The sequence below is a fragment of the Trichechus manatus genome, unplaced genomic scaffold (genome assembly GCF_000243295.1).
Source record: "Trichechus manatus latirostris isolate Lorelei unplaced genomic scaffold, TriManLat1.0 scaffold00019, whole genome shotgun sequence".
NCBI lineage: Eukaryota > Metazoa > Chordata > Mammalia > Sirenia > Trichechidae > Trichechus > Trichechus manatus.
This window is the reverse complement of record NW_004443955.1, coordinates 5,405,063-5,420,498: the sequence shown is the minus strand read 5'-3', so window position 1 is coordinate 5,420,498 and position 15,436 is coordinate 5,405,063. Positions and strand designations below refer to the sequence as shown.

General features: G+C 37.1%; 1 protein-coding gene across 6 annotated transcripts in view; it reads right to left on the bottom strand.

Moving 5' to 3' along the window:
- Positions 1 to 15,436, bottom strand: part of UBE3A (ubiquitin protein ligase E3A) — a 134,912-nt gene that overhangs the window by 79,613 nt on the left and 39,863 nt on the right. For 3 of the 6 annotated variants that reach the window (XM_023727849.1, XM_023727845.1, XM_023727847.1), the window contains exons 2-4: positions 3,182 to 3,245; positions 780 to 899; positions 98 to 163 (exon numbers count right to left, since the gene is read on the bottom strand). Coding sequence is in view for 4 of the 6 variants with exons in the window: in XM_023727845.1 (XP_023583613.1) it covers positions 98 to 127 (30 nt within the window). In the remaining 2 variants the exon portion in view is untranslated. Of the gene's footprint in view, positions 1 to 97; positions 164 to 779; positions 900 to 3,181; positions 3,246 to 3,402; positions 3,901 to 15,436 lie in introns of those variants that run through there. The other 3 variants (XM_004372624.3, XM_023727848.1, XM_023727846.1) reach the window with 2 other exon arrangements.

Below are 15,436 nucleotides of genomic sequence, written 5' to 3'. Positions count from 1 at the left end.
CTTGTAACTGTCTCAAATTTAGGTGTTTAGACTGCAGAAAAATGCCAACTAGTCTGAATACTGCAGCATGAGCTAGCAAATTTGAATGGTGGCTCACTTCCAATAATACTGGGTGCAGCTTCTCCATCCTGCAAGCCACTCCTTCTACCTCCACTGTAACTCTCTAGGAGAGAAAAGTATACTAGTTTTATTAAAGTTGTAAAAACTTCTAGAAGTGTTTAGTTAAAACTTTCACCACATAGAAGGCACACTTGAAAAAACACATATTAAGAAAATTTCCATGCCTTTTTAAATAACGTTCACAATAAAATGCTTATTTAAAAACTTGAAATTTTTTGAGAAGTATTTTCCTGCTTTATTCATACAGGTCTTTAGTGGTGGTTATTGACAGTTTGAGGAGTCCCTGGGTGGTGCCAATGGTTAAGCGCTCAACTACTAACTGAAAGAATCCACCCAGGGACACCTCGGAAGACAGACTTGGCAATCTGCTTCCAAAAGGTCACAGCCTTGAAAAACCTATGGAGCGTAGCTCTGCTCTGCACACATGGAATCAACTTGACAACAACTGGTTTGGTTTTTGGTTTGGTACTGATAATTTCAATGGGGGAAAAAGAGCACTAAAATATTTTAAGTACAAGATTAAATGGAGAAGCAATTCAACTGGTCCACTCTTCTTATAGCAGTATGCCTGCCAACTATACATTTTCTTTATTTTTACAGCATGCATATTACTTTAAAATGATACCCTTTAAAGGGCTGCAAAATACATTTAACATTACCTTTTACAAGCTGTGGCCATTCGGTGACATCAGGGTGATCACAGCTTTGAGTCACTGATTGAAAACAGGTTGTCACACCAGTCTAGCTGCTAACTTGATCTGAGCGTAGGCTTAGTAACTCTAATAAATTAAACAAACCTTTAGTTAGAACACTTTATATACAATCCAAATTACGGTTGAAAAAGTAATCTTCGAAGCTTCAAATTAAGTGTGATATAAAATTCATCAGAAGAATAATTATTATAGAAATGTTTTTAAGAACCGTTTTCCAGCATTTTTTCCCCGCTTAAATGACCTATTCACTTGAGAAAATGTGGTAATAATCCCTTGAACTTTTATGGAGTGTTACAGTTTACAAAGCACTTTGGTCAACATTATCTTGCTTGAGTCTCATGACAATTTTGGTTCTACCAATTCAGGGTAGATAGTATAGCATTAACTTAGAACACAAACAAAAAATTAGGCAGCCTCACAGTGACTGGCTTGCTCAAGATTTCTGATTTATTGTTGGAACTTGGACTAAAACCCAGATGTACTGACTTCCTAGCTAGGGTTGGATTTCTCTGGTTTCGTTTAGTTTTGCTATACAGAGTTTCATGATTTAAATATATATAAATGAGCAAAGATTTAGAATACAGACTGAGACCCCAAAATTAAGGCAATAGTTTAAATGGGACTAATTTAGTAATAGCATTTTTAAACTGAAGGAGAAATCAGTCCTCAAGTAGGGAAATGTTTAATGGAATAGTTACACACATAGATATACCAAAGTCTAGTCCTTAACTTAATTCTACACTTAAGTTGGGTGGTCTAACATTAGCCAAAATCCCCTGAGCATTACATGAATGCATGTTCTACTCTCTCAGCTATAAACTCACTAAGATTCAATTTCCTAAAAGAATGTGGCAAAATATACAAATATCTCTTCCTCCATAAACCTAGTATCTTTTTATCCCCTTACTTGACCTGAACAGAACTTTCCTGATTGTCATGGTTCAAATTTACCAGTCCTCCTAATCATACTGTAGTGTTGGCAGAGACTCTATACATCAGAAATATCCCAGTATCAATAGCTCATTTCAGGCAACTAACTTTTCCTTTCATGATTCCCCATCAAGCCGTAAATCTAGGCCAAATCTGTAAAGTGAACTAAAGAAAGATAAGAAAATCAGGAGTGAGAGAAAGAAAGACCATTCATAGTTAACACCTTCAAATTAATCACAGACAAGGAGAGAAGGTGATTACTAGCAAGGATATGGAACCCAATATAAAACAGCAAGGTATCTGAGAACCTCAGGAGAAGGATCAAAACATCAATGCTTGGGTCCACACCACAGCAAGCCATGAACAAAGGTCTTCAAATCCAGGTAAGAGTGAGGGTTGGCCTGAGTGTATTTAAGTAACTTTAATGAGGATTCCGATAAATGGGATTTATAGTCCCTGGAAGAAATAACTCAAACTCTAGATATTCCTATCATGGCTACATGTCCTCTAATGAGAACCTAGAACATTCCTGAGGTCATATGTGCACGAATGATGCCCCTGAAACAAACAATGTGGTTATGTTATAGCTCCCTCTTGGGCTCTCATGAGCCTAATAGTACATGTGGATTCAGAAGATCCAAATAATATGTAAGTCCAACTTCCAACTTGAAAACACAAAAATGAGAAAGGTTAATTGACTAAGGGTCAATTACCGTTAAACAGCCATATCATTTTTTAAATTACTAAGTCAAAGTCTTCTCCTCTTTTATGAGGTCCACTTCTCCACAGTGCACAAGAAGACAGACTCCAGAGCCAGAATGCCTGAATTCAAGTACCAGTTTGATCACTCACAAGCTGAAAAATCTTGGACAAATTACTTAATCTCTCTGAGCCTCAATTTCCTCATAAGTAGAACTAAGATAATAGTAGTGCCAAATTTAGAGGATTGTTAGGATGAATGAGTAAACACCCAAAGTGCTCAGAAACTCAATGCCTGGCACAGCGCAAGAGACCAGTAAGTAGAAGCTATTATCAATACTCAAAGCCTAACAGCCAAATCTCCACCCCCTCCCCAATCTTCTCAGGCATACTATTTTACTTAGCGTACTAATCTCTTCTAAATTCTTTCAGCAACCCATCTGGGTTTCTTATATAGTCTAACTGGTAGCATAGTTATTTATGTAGTTCTTTGTTCCTCTACTATTATTTATGAAGCTCTAAGTTCCTGAAGGGAAGGGAATGTACAATTTTATTCTTTTGTATATTCCTCATTAGCACCTAACACAATGTTTTCAAAATGGCAGTAATCCAAATCTGCTTAAACACATCTGTCATTATTCTGACATTCAAGCCAATGGTAGACAAGCCATGACAGTAAGATATACATACAATATGAATTAAATAAAATATAAACATACCATATTTCGCCAAACTTCTGATGAGCTGGTGAATTCTAAAATCAGGCTCTTACAGATTTTTAACCTAAAATATAAAACACTTCACTTAATTTTTTTTTAATAAACAACTGGATACACTTTCAAAAATAAATGTATTTTTTCCTAAACTTCACTACAAAATAAAAGCAATTTCATTTTCTGTAGTACTTTAGTATTCAAAAACGTATCAAGAGAAAAATTACCCTACTGTTGTTGTCAGGATGAGTGGAAGGGCCTGAGGCCTGAAGGCCCTGTGGCCTGAGTGCTTTCAGCTGGCAGAGCTATGTTTCCCATTTTCATCCACAGAGCTTAGTGTGCTTTCCATTTCTTTACTTTTCCCTCCCTCTAGAAGGGCTGAAAATATGAGAATACATGAAAACTGTCTGACTACATGCCTCTATTCCCTTCAGACACCTATAGCAATTAACCTTTTAACTTAATCCTATATTCTGAACATCTGCTAAATTAGTTACAAGTATGGGCATCTGTCTATTACTTCCTGGAGTGGCCAAGCAAAAAACCAAACCTGTTGCTGTCGAGTCGATTCTGACTCATAGCAACCCTAGGTGGTGGGTAAACCCTTTGCCTTGCATGAGTCTCAGGTATATAATCTTAAGATGGAGGTAAAACCTACCAAGGTTGTTGCAAGTATTAGAGAAAATATATTAAAAGTACATAGAACCATGCCTGGCACATAATAGGGCCTCAATATTTTAAAGATTATTATCTCTTAACACAACCATTCAGTATATCTATCAAAACAACTCTTATCAAAATCCAAATTCTGAGGCTTAAAATAGACCCTAAATATTCACTGCAAATTCTTAACTCATTTTTATACAATCAGAATATTTCTCTACATGACAGGAACTGAAGTCTTTGGGTTAAAATATAATAATTCATTTTATTATATATGAAGAAATCAAACCCCAGAGATTAAGAAGCCCACCCAGTATCCTATAAGTTGATGGCAGAACATGAATACACTTCATATAAATATTAAAAATGCAAATTCTTGGTCTCTACCTCAGTGCATGAGGTAAGGATATATGAATTTTGTTATTTCTCACATACATTTCAGGTGATGTGCAGACCTCAATTTGAGAAACATATTAGGAACACATAATACACCAAATATATAAGGATACCAAATAACAAATCATAAACATCAGAAATCTTAGGTGCACTTGCTTGCATTTTAACCATTAACACCCTACTGTGAGACCTATTATTTATATCTGTTTCTCTAATACAGAGGGCTCTGTCTAATAATCCAATAAGAAATGCCTATATCAATCTATGGAGCCCTGGCGGCACAGTGGTTAAGAGCTTGCTTGTTAACCAAAAGGTCGGCAGTTTGAATTCACCAGTCACTCCTTGGAAACTCTATGAGGCAGAGTTCTGTTCTGTCCTATAGGGTCGCTATGAGTCAGAACTGACTCAACAGCAACTGGACTGGTTTTCTGGTTGTATCAATCTATACCCATACCCCCTCTAACATTATTCTTCATAAGTTCTTAAAATAGCCCGTCTGTCTATGATTGACTCTCTCTGCCTTCTTCCCCCATCTGTAATTATATATATACATATACACACATATATATGCATATATTTTAATTATTACATCTGATATGTTCTTTACTTCCTCTCCAACAAAATTTCTTCACCCTCCACTTCTGAACCTAAGTCAAAACTTAACTTCAGAAACGGCCTTTTCTATCACTTTTTTATTGTGCCCATTCAGCACTTCTGTGCTCCTTTGCACCAGGTTTATAGTGTCTTAAATTTATAAATAAAGCTACTTGTTGAAACTCTTAAGACTTGTCCATCTATAAATTCCAGATCAACTGACCAAAGACTGCTTAAGTCTCCCTGTCTCTAGGCTTTCCTTGTCCTAGTCCATTCTGCAATTAAAAATTTTTTTAAATGCTTTCATACAGTACTCTCAAGACCTCAGTTCTATTACCCCCTAAAGGTACTACTTCCTTAGTCTCCTTCAACTGCCAAAAAAGTCTTTAAAATCATTCACTCAGCTACTGATATACAAAACCTTCCACCCTACTGAAATTTTTCTTATAAAAGTCATCATTACTCCTGTATTTCCCAATCCTGTAGCTCTTTAATCCTACTTAATTTCTATAGCACTTGGCACTCATAATTACTCCTTACCTTCTCCTCCCCTGGCTTTCCTGACGATGCACCCATCTGGGTTCTTCTATCTCTCAGGCAGTAACTCAGTCCTCTAGCATTCATCTTCCTACCCTTCATACATGGCCATCCTCCAAGTTTCTGTCACTACTTCCCCTCCCCCCTTTTTCTTAACCTAAATTAATTCTCTGTGCAATGTCATCCATTTCTCTAGTACCTCATACTTAGGATTCCTAACTCTACACCTCTAAGCCCGTATCTCTTGAATTATAAGCTTGCAGCTCCCAATTATCAATGGTACATATTGTCATGGATTGAATTGTGCCTCCCAAAAATATGTGTATCAATTTGTCTGGGCTATGATTCCCAAAATTGTATGATTGTCCACCATTTTGTCATCTGATGTGATTTTCCCATGTGTTGTAAATCCTATCACTATGATGTTAATGAGATGGATTAGCAGCAGTTATACTGATGAGATCTACAGGATTAGGTTGTGTCTTAAGCCAATCTCTTTTGAGATACAAAAGAGAGAAGTGAGCAGAGAGAGAGAAAGGGACCTCATACCACAAAGAAACAAAAGCCAGGAGAATAGCACATTCTTTGGACCTGGGGTCCCTGAGCTGAGAAGCTCCTAGCCCCGGGGAAGATTGATGACGAAGACCTTCCTCCAGAGCTGACAGAGAGAGAAAGCCTTTCCCTGGAGCTGATGCCCTATATTTGGACTTCTAGCCTACTAGACTATGAGCGAATAAACTTGTTTGTTGAAGCCATCCACCTATAGTATTTCTGTTATAGTAGCACTAGATAACTAAGACACATATCTACTTAAATGTCCCACTATCTTCTAAATTCAATGTATCTTAAACCAAATTCAGTATTTCCCTCCAAAAAATCATCCAGTTCATCCTGTGTGTGCCTAATCTCACTGCTTTACTAGTTACAGACTGAAAAACGTGGTGTCATTTTTTCTCTTCCTTCATTTTTATTAGCCTGACTACTGTGATAGTTGATAGTTCCTAGCCTTTAAGTTCTTAACAGTCACTGATTCAAAAAAATGTCTACTAGGTTTTGAGTGTCTGCTAGGCAGATGAAGACACAGTAGTGAAGAAACTAGACATAATTCTCTTGCCCTCATGTGGTGGAGGAAGATGGAGCACAAACAATAAAAATCATAATAAATTATGTAATTACGATGCATACACAGTTAACTGTTGTGAAGGAGAAACACAAGGAGTTGTTAAGTGCACACAGTTAAGGGACCTGACTTACTCTGCAGAGACAGATAATTTTTATGCAGTGACATATAAAGTGAGCTTTGAGGGATGAGCAGGATTCACCCGACAAACTAACAAAAACCCTGTGATATAATGGTACCCCTATCCGTCTAGTCACCTAAATAGGAGAATTTGGGGTCACATTCTAAAGAGAAGGTCCTCTCTCTTTTCCAGTACATCAAATGGCTCATCAAGAGCTATCAATTCTACCTAAGAAATCTCTATCTTCACCCCAACACTACCCTCCAATAGTTCCTTAGCTAGTTCTTAGCTGCTTCCAGAATAAAGCCAAAATTCCTGAACATGTCAGATGAGACTGTCTTCAACTTGAACAAAACCTTCCAGTCAAGCCTCTTCTGCCAGACTAAACAAGAGAACATGTGTATCATTCACTTTTGTACTTCTAGTGCTTGAAAATGACTGCAGAATAAAAAATTAACATCTTACAAAAGAGAAAAACTTTTAGGTAACTTGCTTTATTTACGCCATTCAACTAATAAATGCAGAGTCAAGATTCAAACCCAAGTTGTCTAATTCTAAACGCCATGCTTTCTTGTACCACACTTCTAAATTACACTCAAATCCTACAAATTTTGTCTCTGAAATATCTTTTGCTTCCTTTTGTCCCATGTTTATAGGACTGTCATACTACAGGCCCTCATTACTTCATCTGATTTCCCAGTCCATCCTTGACTCTGCTGCCAGAATTATCTTCCTAAAACTCTAATTTGGCCCTAATACTCCCATGTTCAAAAACTTCCATGGCTTCCCAACCCTCGTGATAAATTTCAAAGTCCTTCACATCTGATTTGAGGTCCCTCACATGACTCCAACCCACCCATTTAAGTCTTCTACCAACATCGTTCTTGATTTGAGGTCCCTCACATGACTCCAACCCACCCATTTAAGTCTTCTACCAACATCGTTACCAGTTGCCATCGAATCAATTCCAATCATGGCAACCCCCTGTATGTGCAAAGTACAACTGTGCTCCATAGGGTTTTAATTGCTGACTTTTCAGAAGTAAATCACCAGGCTTTTCTTCCCAGGCACTTCTGGCCAGACTCAAACCACCAAGCTTGTGCTTAGCAGCCTATCGAGTTAATTTGTACCACTGAGGGACAACTACCTTATCACCCATTAGATGGCATCATCACTGGGTACCTGATGACCTAGTCCCATTATTAGATTACTAGCAGTCATATATACTAGCCATCTGTACTTCCAAATTCAATGCTTTTGCTTCTCAGGACACTAGACTCACAAATGCTCCCCTGTCCGTTGCTAACCTCTGCACCCCTCCACTCACCTTTCATAGCCTCTTAAACACCTTACTCTTTCTAAAGGCTACCTTTCATAGGGTTCTCTAAGCTCTTTTGCTATACATAATGAGCCTTCTTTGGGTTCTATTATGCATTCCTAGTACCATGATTTTTTTTCTACCTTACATTTATTATTTTCTACCTTATATTATAGCTATCTGTGTAAATTTTCCAGAGATTCTGGTTGTAAGCTGGTTGATGGTAGAGATCATCTTATCCATACTTTTAATCTCATAGTCATAATGACTGTTTTCTTCACACACCATCCCCCTACAAGCTGGTTCTAAACGCAAGTCTTGGATGAACAAACAAGGACATCATTTCTTCGCAAACAAGGACATCATTTCTTCGCAAATTAACACAAAATTAATCTAGTTCAAAGATGAAATATGTAAAAATAATCAAGAAAATTTTGTTTTACTAATAGAAGAATAATGTCCCTTTCTCCCAGGAAACTTGCCCAATTAGGCATTAAAGCATAGTATGTAAATTTAAACAGAATAATTAAAATCATAACAACCTGTTTGGAAAACTGATATATCTACTGAAACTGCATACCTTATGACTTAAAAATTTCATTACCAAACATATATAAAACAGAAGTGCGAACATATGCTCATGAAAAGACATTCACCGGAATATTTGAAGCAAAAATATGTTTAATAAACCCCAACGAAAAATAACTAAAATGCCCCTTAACAGTAGAATGGATTGTGGTATATTCATAAAATGAAATACTAAGCAATCAGCTACTACAACCAACAATATAGATCAACATCTCACAAATATGTTGAATGAAAGAAGTTAGACACAACGAAATATGGTAGATTCTAGTTACAAAAAGTATAAAAACAGACTGACCTAATCTATGCTATTAGATTTTATTGACTATGCAAAAGCATTCAACTGTGTGGATAATAACAAATTGTGGATAACACTGCGAAGAACAGGAATTCCAGAACACTTAATTGTGCTCATGAGGAACCTATACACAGACCAAGAGGCAGTTGTTCCAACAGAACAAGGGGATACTGCATGGTTTAAATTCAGGAAAGGTGTGCATTAGGGTGGTATCCTTTCTCTGTATTTATTCAATCTGTCTGCTGAAAATAATCCGAGAAGCTGGACTATATGAAGAAGAACAGGGCATCAGGATTGGAGGAAGACTAATTAACAACCTGTGTTATGTAGGTGAAACAACTTTGCGTTTAGAAAGTGAAGAGAACTTGAAGAACTCTGATGAAGATCAAAGACTACAGCCTTCAGTATGGATTACACCACAATATAAAAAAAATAATACACCACGACCAAGTAGGATTCATACCAGGTATGCAAGCATGGTTTAACATTAGAAACCCAATTGGACCAATAAGCAATATCACGATAAATGGAGAAAATACTGAAGTTGTCAAGGATTTCATTTTCCTTGGATCCACAATCAACACCCATGGAAGCAGCCGTCAAGAAATCAAAGGACGCACTGCATTGGGTAAATCTGCTGCAAAAGATTTCTTTAAAGTGTTAAAAAGCAAACATGTCACCTTGAAGACTAAGGTGAGACTGACCCAAGCCACGGTGTTTTCAATCGCCTCATATGCATGCAAAAGTTGACAATGAATAAGAAAGACCAAAGAATCGATGCTTTTGAATTATGTTGTTGGCAAAGAATACCGAAGATACCATGTACCGCCAAAAGAATGAACAAATCTGTCTTGGAAGAAGTACAGCCAAAAATCTCCTTAGAAGCAAGGATGGCAAGACTTCACCTCACATATTTTGGATGTGTTATCAGGAGGGATCAGTCCCTGGAATAAAACATCATGTTTGGTAAAGTACAGGGTCAGCGAAAAAGAGGAAGACCCCCAACGAGATGGACTGACAGTGGCTGCGACAATGGGCTCAAGAATAACAATTGTAAGGATGGCGCAAGACAGGGAAGTGTTTTGTTCTTGTTGTACACAAGGTCTCCATGATTCAGAACCAACTCGACGGCACTTAACAACATGCTATTAGAAGTTACAATAATGGTTACTCTTGGTGAAAACAGTATAGTGACAAAAAGAGTACAAGGGGCTTCAAAGACGTGTGTTCACTTTGTGCAAGTTCGGCAAGCTGTAAACTTTAAAAAAGTGTACTCTACTGTAAATATATTACAATAAAGCTTTCTAAAAACTCACTATGGTATAGACATTAGAAAAATAGATAAGTAGAACAAAAAATTCGAGAAAGACCTAAAAGTATGGACAGTGTTTCCCGTCAAAAACAAGAAAACTAGACTAATCTTTTGCTTGTATCCTATTCTCTTCATTCTCCCTTGCTTCCAAAGGGGTGAGACCAGTGAAGTATCTCAGATGGCTGCTCACAGGCTTTTAAGACCCCAGACGTTACTCACCAAGGTAGAATGTAGAAGACTGTCTTTATAAACTGTGTTACGCCAATTGAGCTAGACGTTCCCCAAGACCATGGTCCCCACAGCCCTCTGCCCAGCAATTCAGTCCCTCAGGGAGTTTGAATGTGTCTATGGAGTTTCCGTGAAGTTTCCTTGTACAAGCTGTGCTGGCTTCCCCAGTATTGTGTTATTGCCTTACCCTTCACCAAAGTTACCACTTATCTATTTAGTGTTTCCCCACACCCCTCCCATCTCATGTAACCAACAGAGATTGTTACTTTTTGTGTGTAAAGTTTTTCATGAGTTTTTACAATAGAGGTCTCATACAATATTTGTCCTTTTGTGACTGACTTATTTCACTCAGCATAATGTCCTCCAGTTTCATCCATGTTATGAGATACTTCACAGATTCATCATTGCTCTTTATTGTTACATAATACTCCACTGATGTATGTACCATAGTTGTTTATCCACTCATCTGTTGATGGGCATCTAGTTTGATTACATCTTTTTGCTATTGTGAACAATGCTACAATGAACATGAGTGTGCGTATGACTATTCCTGCGATGGCTCTTATTTCTCTAAGATATATTCCTAGGAGTGGGACTGCTGGATCATACGGTATTTCTAGTTCTAGTTTTCTAAGGAAGCGCCGTTATCATTTTCCAAAATAGTTGTATCGTTATGCATTCCCACCAGCAGTGCATAAGAGTTCTGATCTCCCTGCAGCCTCTCCAACATTTGCTATTTCCAGTGCTTTTGATTCGTGCCAGTAATGCTGGGGTAAGATGGTTACCTCATCGTGGTTTTAATTTGCATTTCTCTAATGGCTAGTGATTGAGAGCACTTCCTCATGTCTGTCGGCCACTTGAATGTTTTCTTTGGTGAAGTGTCTGTTCTTTTCCTTTGCCAATTTTTCAATTGGATTATCTGTTTTTTTTTTGTTGTAAAGGCATTGTATTTTCTTGTAGATTATGGAGATTACACCTTTGTCTGACTTGTAATTTCCAAAAACTTTGTCCCAGTCTGTAGGTTTTTTTACACTTTTGGCAAAGTCTTCTGATGAGAACAAGTGTTTAATTTTTAGAAGATCCCAGATACCTAGTTTATTTTCTGGAGTTTGTGTGTTATTGGTTACAGTTTGTATCCTGTTAAGCCCATGTATTATTAGGGCCTCAAGTGTTGATCCTATTTTTTTCCTATGAACTTTATAGTTTTTGGCTTTATACTTAGGTCTTTGATCCATTTTGAATTAGTTTTTGTATATGGTGTGGGGTATGGGTCCTGTTTCATTTTTTTGCAGACGGACATCCAGTTTTACCAGCACCATTTGTTAAAAAGACTGTCTGTTCCCCATTCGATGGATTTTGGGCTCTTGTCAAAGATCAGGTGACCGTACGTGGATGGATCTACATCTGGGTTCTCAATTCTGTTTCATTGATCAATATATCTGTTGTTGCACCAGTACTATGCTGTGCTGACTACCGTAGCTGTATAGTAAGTTCTGAAGTCAGGTACTGCGAGTTCTCCTACTTTCTTCTTCAACAGTTGTTTACTTATGTGGGGCCTCTTCCCTTTCCCTATAAACTTAATGAGTAGTTTTTCCACCTCTTTAAAGAATACTGTTCATATTTGGATGCGGATTGCATTGTATTTGAAAACTGCTTTCGGAAGAATTGACATTTTCACAATGTTGAGTCTATCCATGAGCGTGGTATGTCTTTCCATTTATGTAGATATCTCTTGGCTTCTCGCAGTAGTGTTTTGTTTAATTTTTTTTTGTATCGGTCTTTTACATCCCTGGTTAGATTTATTCGTAAGTATCTTATTTTTTTAGGGGCCATTATAAATGGAATTGTTCTCCTGATTTCCTCTTCATCGTTCTCTTTATTGCTGTACAGGAATTCAACTGATTTCTGTATGTTTATCTTGTACCCTGGTACTCTGCTGAATCTATTAGTTCCAGTAGTTTCCCCATGGAGTCTTTTGGGTTTTCTATGTATAATATCACATCATCCACAAACAGGGACAGTTTAACTTCTTCACTACCAATTTGGATGCCCTTTCTTTTTCTTTCCTTATTGCTCTAGATAGACCTTCCACCACAATGTTAAATAGGAGTGGTGATAGAGGGCATCCTTGTCTTCTTCCTGTTTTCAAGGGGAATGTTTTCAGCCTCTCTCCATTAAGAATGATGTTGGCCATTGGTTTTGCATAGATGCCCTTTATTATGTTGAGAAATTTCCCTTCTATACCTATTTTATAAGGAGTTTTTATCAGGAATGGGTGTTGAACTTTGTCAAATGCCTTTTCTGTGTCAACTGAGATGATCATGTGATTCTTTTCTTATATTTATGGGGTGGATTACGTTGATGGATTTTCTAACGATGAACCATTCCTGCATACCTGCTATGAATCCTACTTGATCATGGTGTATTATTTTTTAATACGATGCTGAACTCTATTGACTATAATTTTGTTGAGAATTTTTGCATCTATATTCACGACAGATATTAGTCTCTTTAATTTTCTTTTTTTGTGGCGTCTTTCCCTGGTTTTGGTATCAGGGTTATGCTGGCTTCATAGAATGAATTCGGAAGACGTGCTTCCTTTTCTATACTCTGCAAAAGTTTGAATAGTACTGGTCCAGGCTCTTCTCTGAATGTTTTGTAAAATTCTCCAGTGAAGCCATCTGTGCCAGGGCTTTTTTTTGTTGGGAGTTTTTTATTACCTTTTCAATCTCTTCTCTTGTTATGGGTCTGTTCAGATTTTCAGTATCACTTTGTTGTAGTTTGGGTAGGTAGTGTGTTCCTAGAAATTTATCCATTTCCTCTAGGTTTTCAAATTTGTTGGAATATAGTTTTTCATAATATTCTGTTATGATCCTTTTTATTTCAGTTGGGTCTGTTGTAATGTCACTCATTTCATTTCTTATTTGGGTTAGTTGTGTCCTCTCCTGTTTTTCTTTTCTCAGTCTGGCCAGTGGTTTGTCGATTTTGTTGCTTCTTTCAAGGAACCAACTTTTGGTTTTGTTGATTCTTTCTATTGTTTTTCTGTTCTCTATTTCTTTTATTTCTGGTCTGATATTTATTATTTCCTTTCTTCTGGTGGCTGTGGGTTTTTTTTTGCTGTTCTCTTTCTATTTGAGTTGTGTAGTTAATGTTTTGATTTTGTCCCTTCTTTTTTGATGTGTGCATCTATTGCTATAAATTGTACTCTGAGGACTGCCTTTGTTGTGTCCCAAAGGTTTTGGTATGATGTGTTTCCAATCTCGTTTGATTCTAGGAATTTTTTGATTCCATCTCTGTTTTTTTTTTAATTACCTAGTGGTTTGTTAAGCAGGGTGTTACTCAATTTCCATGTAATTGATTTTTTTCCTTGCTCTTTCTGTTGTTAATTTCTACCTTGATGGCACTGTGGTCAGAGAAGATACTTTGTATTATCTCATCGTTTTGGATTTTGTTGAGGATTGCTCTGTGGCCGAAGATGTGGCTATTCTGAAGAACATTCCACATGAGTTGGACAACAATGTGTACTTTGCAGCTGTTGGGTGGAGTGTTCTATACATGTCTAGGTGGCCAAGCTGGCTGACTGTGCCCTTCAGGTCTTCTGTATCTTTGCTGAGTTTCTTTCTAGATGTTCTGTCTTTTACCGAGAGTGGTGTGTTGAAGTCTCCTGCTATTACTGTGGAACTGTCAATTTCACTCTTCAGTGCTGATACAGTTTGTTTTATGTATTCTGGAGCCCTGTCATTGGGTGTGTAGATGTTTATTATGGTTACGTCTTCATGATGGACTGCCCCTTTAATCACCAGTGTCCTTCTTGGTCTTTTATAGTAGATTTTCTTTTGAAGTCTATTTTATCTGAGATTTGTATTGCCACTCCTGTTCTTTTTTTGGTAGTTGTTTGCTTGATATATTGTTTTCCATCCTTTGATTTTTAATAGATTTATGTCTTTGTTTCTAAAGTGTGTCTCTTGTAGACAGCATATCGATGGATCCTTTTTTTTTTTTTTATCCATTCCGTCACTCTCTGTTTATAGGTGCATTTAGGCCATTTACATTCAGTGTAATTATTGATAGGTGTGAGTTTACTGCTGTCACTTTGTAGCGTTTTTTTGTGTTGATGACGTTTTCTTCGTTCTGCTTATTCTCCTGTGAATTCCTTTAGCTTGCGCATTTTTTGTTTACTTCTTTTGTTTCTGCAGATTTTGCTTTGACTGAGATTTTGTTTTTCCTCTTTATTTTGATGAGTAAGTTTGTTAACTTTCTTTATGGTTACCTTTAAATTTACCCTTAACTTCCTAGGTTTGAACGACTAGTCTATTATTACTTGGTATTGCCTTGCCTTCCTCTCCATTAGAAGGTTTTATGCCTACACTGTTTATTCCTTCTTTTATTGTTCTGATGTTGTCATTTACAGATTAACTTCTCTGGTTCCCTGTTGTAATACTTTTGGTTTTGGATAGTCCTTGAGAGTTCATTTCCTAGGTTGGTATCTGGCTGGTATAATCCTGCGTCCTAGATTCAGTCTGTGGTCTAATGTTTGTTCTCAAGCGAAGAACTCCCTTTAGCAATTCTTGTAAGTTTGGTTTCATTTTCACATAGTCACTTAATTTCGGTTTATCTGGAAATGTCCTAATTTCACCATCATATCTGAATGAGACTTTTGCAAGATATATTATTATTGGCTGGCAATTTTTTTCTTTTAAGGTATATAAGTCGTCCTATTGCCTTCTTACCTGCATGGTTTCTGCCAAATAATCCAAGCTTAGTCTTACTGTTCCACCTGTGTATGTGACTTTTCATCTTTCTCGAGCTGCTCTCAGAATTCTTTGTCTTTGGTTTTATCAAGTGTGATTATGATATGCCTTGGTGATTTTCTTTTGGGGTCTTTTCTATATGGGGTTCGTTGAGCTTCCTGGATGGTCAGTTTTTCACCTTTCACGATATTGGGCAAGTTTTCTGTTAGCAGTTCTTCAATGATCCTCTCTGTGTTCTCCCCCTTCTGGAACTCCCATCAGTCGCAAATTTTTGCTTTTGATGGTATCCCACATAATTCTCAGACTTTCTTCATTTTTCTTCATTCTTTTTTCTGATT